The sequence below is a fragment of the Crocodylus porosus genome, unplaced genomic scaffold (genome assembly GCF_001723895.1).
Source record: "Crocodylus porosus isolate Cpor-Errol unplaced genomic scaffold, CroPor_comp1, whole genome shotgun sequence".
In the NCBI taxonomy this organism is placed as follows: domain Eukaryota; kingdom Metazoa; phylum Chordata; order Crocodylia; family Crocodylidae; genus Crocodylus; species Crocodylus porosus.
The window spans coordinates 19,999,894-20,007,222 of NW_017728907.1; the positions used below are offsets into that span (position 1 = coordinate 19,999,894).

At 49.3% G+C, this 7,329-nt stretch overlaps 1 protein-coding gene across 1 annotated transcript in view; it reads left to right on the plus strand.

The window, feature by feature from the left end:
- The first annotated feature begins 2,909 nt into the window (after nt 1-2,909).
- LOC109306958 (sulfhydryl oxidase 1-like) overlaps nt 2,910-7,329 on the plus strand; it is an 18,263-nt gene continuing 13,843 nt past the window's right edge. The window contains exons 1-4 of the mRNA XM_019530582.1: nt 2,910-2,920; nt 3,612-3,679; nt 4,526-4,613; nt 6,930-7,020. Of these exons, the coding sequence (XP_019386127.1) occupies nt 2,910-2,920; nt 3,612-3,679; nt 4,526-4,613; nt 6,930-7,020 (258 nt within the window). The remainder of the gene's footprint in view (nt 2,921-3,611; nt 3,680-4,525; nt 4,614-6,929; nt 7,021-7,329) is intronic.

Below are 7,329 nucleotides of genomic sequence, written 5' to 3' on the forward strand. Positions count from 1 at the left end.
GAGAGCAGAGCCTGGCCCCTCTGCCTGGTGTCAGCACTTGGGCCTGTGTGACAGTGCACGGGTGCCAGGCAGCCGTGTCACGGGCAGTTCCTCATTGGCTCTGGTCATAGGATCGTAGCGAAGCAGGGCTGGAAGAGACCTCCAGAGGTCATTGAGTCCTACCCCTTGCCTAAGTCATCCCTACCATCCCATAATAACCTTAATTTAAACCAGGAGTGGGCAAAATATAGGCCACATCCAGCTCTTCAAGGGATTTTATCCATCTCAGGGCAGGTCCTTCAGTCCCACCCAGCCCAAATGCGAAGGGGCAGCCTAGGCCATGGCACACGTGGCTCGTCCCACCGCCCCTGGGTGCACAGCGAGGCTGGGATGGTGTAGTAGCTGGAACAGGCAGGTGGGGTCTCCATGGAGACTAGCCCCGGATCCCCACAGGCAGGGCACATTTATCCAAATGGATGGGATGGGGCAGTGGGCTGGCAGGGATTAGCATCTGGGAGGGGGGGCACCAGGGCTAGGATCCTGGAGCTGGGGCCAGGGCAGAGCCACGATACACTCCCTGCATGACAGATTGTGACCAGTCTGACCCAGGAGTGGGGCAGAGTGAATGCCTGTGACCCAGCTGCTGCTGCCTCCGCCCCACACAGGCATATGTGGGCAGCCCTATACAGTGCGGCTACAGAGTGGCACAGCCCAGCAGCATGGGGTGGCCGCAACAGATTGGGATAAGATTAGGCTGCCCCGTGCTGTTGGGCTGTGCTGCTGTTGGGCTGTGCTGCGCTGGGGCTGCCCACATGTGCCTGTGCTGAGGCAGGGGGCAGCAGGGCTCCACCACCCTCCTGTGTCAGGCTGGTCCTGATATGTTGTGTGGGGAGTGGACTGCAGCTTTGCCCCAGCCGCAGACCTATGCTGTCACTGCCCCGTGATCCTGGCCCCAGCCCTGCCTATCCATCCCACTCCCGGATGCCCCTCCTTGCCTTTGGTCCCATCCCATCTGCCCATACAAGTGTGACCTGCCATCAGGAGTCCCAAGCTGGTCTAGTAATCTACTATTTAGGGATTTTTGGTGAGCTGTTGCAGGCTGGGGGTGGGGAGGGTTGTAGTGCTGACCCAGCCCTAGGTGGCCCTCCAGCCCAAATAATTGCCCACTCTTGATCTAAACTCTGCATAAGACTACTGTCAACCTTGATGTAACAGAGACCTAACACCCTAACCTGCCAGAGGTAAAGCAGGGGAACCGTGGCAGCCAATGTCCTACTTCTATGCAGTGTTGTCAATATAGGCTCAAGAGATCCTGAGCAGAGGGCCACCTTCCTCCCCTGCACTCCTAGAGGAAGGAAAAAAAACTCACAGTCCAAACCAATCTGACCATGGGGTAAAATTCCTTCCTGACCCCAAATACGGTGATTGATCTGACCCTGAGCAGAGGCAAGACTCTGTAGCCCAGGGGTGGGCCATTTTTTCAGCTGGAGTACCACTTAATGAGTTTTGGTGAGCTGTTGAGGGCCGCACACACAAAATCTCCTGGAAGATATCAGTTTAACAAATTATAGATAAAAACAAATTTGGAATAGACTACTGCCAGAGGTGATTCAAGCACCCACTCTGAATGCCTTCAAGACACTTTCGGATGTTTATCTTGCTGGGATCCTATGATAGGTGCTGACTTCCTGCCCCTGGGCACGGGTCTGGACTCAATGATCTTCCAGGGTCCCTTTCAGCCCGAATATCTATGAAATCTATATATAGAAAATCAAACCTCTATTACAACATATTTTAATCTTATTTCAAAAATAATTTTTGTCCTTATTTATGTTTTTTTGAGTAGTGTATATAGAGACAATTGCTTAATAGCTCAAAATAAAGTCTAACTCTTTTATATTGTGTCGGGGGTATGTGAAGTGTGAGGGGGCATGCATATTTGTGTGGGGGGCTGCCTATGCACTAGGTCCCAGAAGCCAACTGGGGGTTGGAGGAAGTAGGGGCATGTGCAACAGAGCTTGTTGGGCAGGGTGGGGCAGTCCACTCCCGCACCATCTAACCCGTGGCTTCCCCTGCGGCGCTATGCATGTGGCTGAGTCCCACCCAGAGGAGCCCACGCCGCACTTCTGTCTGCACCCATTGACTGGCCAACGTGCACAGCTTCCCTGTGCAACTCTAGCTTTCTGGGTACTGCTCAGCTCACTCCACTTCCAGTGGCATCTCCTCCTCCTGCCCCTGGTGTGCTGCTGGGGAGGAGGGGGAGAGGGGAGAGCTGCAGCTGAGCAGCTCCTGCCCCAGTACATGGGGCTCTAGCTCCAGTTCCTGGCTGCCTTCCTAGTGTGGGTGAAAAGTGGCTGGTAGCCAGAGCTGGAGCCCTGCGTGCTGGGGCAGGAGTCACTTGGCTGTAGTACAGCCTTGACAGGGATTAGTGTAGGCAAGAAGTAATCAGGCACATAGGATTTGAGTGAGAATGTCAGAAGCCTTGTTACAAGGCCTGTGGGGTGACTACAGGTTACCCACTTTATCTTTCTTCTGCTCTCCGTGCCACCAGGATGCTGAGAGATTTTGCTCCCATCTATGAACTGCATTGGGAGCATCCAGTGGTTCTGTTACTGGCTGTTACTTAAGAAGTGCCAAACAATTTGGTTGTTCTTTGGATTGTGGTATTAAACTAGGTGTCTCTGCTAAAGTGGTCAGTAGTAAAATAGTTAATAGTTTTAAGGTATGAGATGGTTAGACTTCAGACTCAGGAGCTTGCAAGAGGAGTGGCCAGCTCATACCACTCAGTGCAGTTGTTCCAGGCTCCCTGCAGACTGAAGCAGATGCTAAATGTGTGCAAACTGAGGCAGTGACAACTCTAAGGCTTTGTTTAAAAGTGTAAAGTTGGGAACCTATTCTAAAAACTGGTGCACTCAGATTTTGGAATTGGCATGACTCAGAGGTAATGGAGTATGTGGGTCTTTCTGTGGGTTGCTCCCTTGTTTTGTGGGGGGCCTGCCTCTGACACCCTATTCCTACAGTCTGTATCCACTGACCTCATCTTGTTGAAGGCAGGACCTCTGAGGGCTGGTGCTGGGACAGGTAACTTGGGAATTCCCTCTACTTTTCTCCCCCTCAACCTGTCAGAGCCCCAGCGGGTGTTTGCCTCCAGGGTGCAAAGATCTGTTTGTTCACTGAGGCTTTGGCCAAAAAGCAGGACGGGATGCTGACTGGGTATGCTAATTGGGAGATCTGTAGAGTTTGCCTTGTGTCAATTATCAGAGAAATGTGTGGCTGTTTCACTGCTGAATCTGTGTGTTCTTGGAAGCTGCAGAGACCTGGTACAAATTTCCAGCTGTCATTCATATGACATTCACTTCAGAATTCAATGGGCTGTCCACATCACAGTCATCACCCTTTGATCTCAGAGCATTGTGATGATCCACGATCTCTCTGAAGAGGGGGACACTGAGGTCCAGAGATGTGAAGTGATCTGTCCTAGGACTTCAGGTGGTCAGAGCAGAGCCAGATGATGCTGGTGATAAAACCCAGGTCTCTGGACTCCACTCCCAGGCCTTGTGTGCTGTATCTTGCTGTGCTCTAGATTTTAACAAACTCTTTGAAGTGCTCTCTGAACACTTATGCTAACCCAGTGTCCTTGTTTTGTTTCAGGTTTTCAAACCTAATTCCACAAAACCAGAAGATGGAAAGGACATAGATAGTAAGTATTAGGCTGCTTTTTAACTCTTTTCAATGGAAGCTGCTACCACAGTTTTCCTCATGGAGTTGCTTTCCTTTGAGCTTCCTTTGACCTCTGCTGAGTAATGGGGCAAGGGTCAGGCCCACTGGGGGCATTGCCAGGGCAGGGAAGCTCTTGAATGACTTGCTATAGGTGGCAACCTATAAGTATATAAGGGGTGTGCATCAGGATCTGGGGGAGCACCTGTTCACCAGAGCACTCCAGGGGAGGACAAGGTCCAACGGTCACAAACTCCTGCAAGACCATTTTAGATGAGGCAGAAGGAAAAACTTCTTTGCTATCTGAGCCCCCAAGGCATGGAACTGACTCCCCCCAGAGGTGGTGCAAGCACCTACTCTGGACACTTTCAAGAAACATTTGAATGCTTATTGCTTATCTTGCTGGGATCCTTTGACCTTAGCTCACTTCCTGCCCCTTGGGCATGGGTCTGGACCCAATGATCTTACGAGGTCCCTTCCAGCCCTAATGTGTATGAAATCCTTGCCTCACGAGGGAAAATCCCTAAAAGTCACCACTGTAGCCTAAGCTGAACTTCATAAAAGAGACATATATCTCTGTTCTGAGCCCTTAATTGCGGGGTTGTAGAGGCTGTCAGGTGGACTGGGGAAGTGCACACTAAACCCAATAGCTCTTCAAACCCTCCCCTGTAAGGTGACAGAGCTGTGGCTGCAGGATTGGAGGGAGCCAGTATAGCTGGGATTTTGGGCTAGCACAGGTTGTGTTTGCTACTAAGCAAGAGACACCATCTGTGGTTGCTTGTATGGCCTGCTCTGGGGTTGAGACCTGTGTATTTAGTTCCCTCTACAGATAACCCAGATGTTTCAGTCCTGAGACAAAGCATAATCACCAACCTGGAGAAGTACCTGGATCCCTCACTTGGATTGAAACCTGCCTGGTAATTGGAGGGCAACAGAATAGCAGTTACCCATTTTGCATTGTTTGTGTGTGTATATGTGAGAGAGAGACACAGGAGCCAGGTAGGGATGCTGTGGGCAAGAAGGTGGGGGTGTGAAAGATCAGGAAAGGAGTGCGCCCATCCTTACCAAGACTTTGAGTAGCAGTTCTATCAGGAAAACTTCAGTGTTTCTTGGTTCCAAACCTAGGTTCTTCCACACATTTATAACAACAGTATTCATGTGCTCATTTCAGAAGCACTTGTGTCATCATTTCTAAATTATTTCCTTTGGGACTGCACTGGAGGCCTTTCCTAGGCTTCCTCTATGAGGCTGCCTGGACACACCATAAACAAAACTAGGTCTGCAGCTAAGGTCCTTGATTTTAAAAGTTCTGGTCTGGGGAAATAAGCACTTGAATTAATTGGCCATGAATTGTTCAAATTAAATGAAAAGGTTAAAATTAAATGAAAGAATAGGTAAAATATACAAAAGTTCCTTTCTACTAAGGTTCTCAATTTCAGACTGGCAGATTGTCATAAACTAAGAGCGCTACTGTAATTACCTAAATCCAAGGTGACCCTGAATTTGGGATGAACCCCCAATAATTAGATTCTATATTTATAAATTTGTTATAATTTTCTATGTATGTAATCTAATTATTTGAGAATAGTCTGGAATTCCCCCCCCACTGCAAGTGGTGGGGGGACAGGCAATGAAGGGGGCAGTAATGGAGCAGGCAGTGCGGGGGGGGAGTCCAGGTGGTGGAAGAGGCAGGGGGGCATGAAATATGGCAGGTGGTATGGGGTAGATGGGGGAGGGGAACAGATGATGGGAGGGGCAGACAGTTCTCCCCCTTTGTACCTGCCCCCCCCTGCAGGCTTTGACCCCTGCCCCCCATTTCCACCCCACACCATTTCTGCCTCCTCCTCCCCTGCCCAAAGCTGTGGCTTTGGGTCCCTACCTCCCATCTCTCCCCCACTTGCCCATCCCCCTCTCACCCCTCTGTTACTGCCAGCAGGCTCCATCCCCATTGCAGCCTGGGGCATGGAGCATAGCCCCCACCCATAGCAGCAACACAGAGCCAGCAGCACTGCTAGGGTGCTGGGCTGGGGCTGTGGTCCATGCTGCAGGATGCAGTGGGGACCAAGCCTGATGGTGCCAGAGCAAATGTAAGTGGGAGATGGGAGGGCGCAAGGAGGTACGTGTGGCATGGCGGGGGTGGAGACAGGGACCCAAGGATGCTGACGGGAGAGGCAGGGGATGCAGAGGCAGCAGCGGGGCAGGCAGCAACTCCGGCTGCCACCCCAACCTGGGGTTGGGGCTGGAGCTGCAACAGCCATCTGCCCGTTGCCACCTTGTACTTGATTCCAAGAAGCAATGCTTTTCTCCTCCTGTTAAATGGAGGGAAAAAAATTCATCTTGGAATAAAGTATATAGGGTAGTTAGAAAAGTCATCTGGACTGAGCTTATTAGAGACTGGAATATGGGAGGGGCTTGGAGCTTCTGCAAGTCAAAAATATGCAAACTATCTAGATCTTGTATCCCAAGTAACTGGGAAATTATTTGTAGGGAAGGGCTCATGACAAAAGTGGATAAAGAACAATTTCCAAAAGATATTAGGAGTAAGCAGAAACCCTGTAAAAATGGAAAAAGGGACTGATCAGTAAACAAAGCTGTGTGTAAGAGGTCAGGAAGTGTTTGAGAGAAAGTGAGAACTGCCTAAATTTAAACTGAGATAGACCTTGCAAAGGATATTAAAACACGTAGCAAAAAGTTCTTCAGCCATAAATTAAAAACAAACAAACAAGGAAAGAAGATGTGAAGGTAGGGCTAGTGTGTAGTAAAGATGAGAAAGAGATTAAAGATAATCTTGGTATGTCCCCAAAATAGAATGAATATCGAACCATAGTCTTCAGTATGTCTGATGACAGTGAACATGAGGAGCAGGGGGTTGGGAAGAAAGACGCTAATGGGAACAAGAGTATGAAAATGGATGTCCTCAACTAGGACAAATGGAATAAGCTCCTGTCCAGAATTTTGAGAGCTGTTGCACAGGAGAATAGCAAAGATTTTTATTTTTAATCAGTCAAACTGGAAGTCGTGCCTTGTGCCTGCTGCTCCTTCCACAGATACTTCCAACCCCATTATTCTATGTATTCTGTCTAACATGTCTGTGTCCCACCTCAAAGAGTTGCACCCTGAGTGGTGCCACCTGTCTGTTCTTCATGCACTTATTGTCATTTTTCCAGTGCTTGCATGGAGGGAATGTTCCTGTTTTAGTTATGACCCATCTTATTATTTTGCTTTCCTTGCAGCACAGAGGAGGTTCATGGATTCTTTCAGAAAAACAATGTCATGTACCTGGCCTTGATCTTTGAGGAGAACGACTCCTTTGTGGGCAGAGAGGTGATGTTTTATTGTAATGTCTATGTTGCTGAAGCCCCTGCAGTAATGGGTGGAATTCCCCTGCTCCTTGTGCTTGGTGCTGTCAGCACATGTAAAGAGAGGACAGTCCTTTTCCCAAAGGTTTCTTCCAAGCAGTGTCTCCAGAGGAGCAAGTTCCCCTTCCACCACTGCACCACTGCAGAGTTTAATTGACATTGATACATAATATTAGTGTTGGACCCTTCTTTATGCCCCTTCTAGTGTGCAAAGATATTACATGCTATTCTCTGAAGTAGAGAGTCTGAGACCCAAGGAACTGTCAGTTTTACC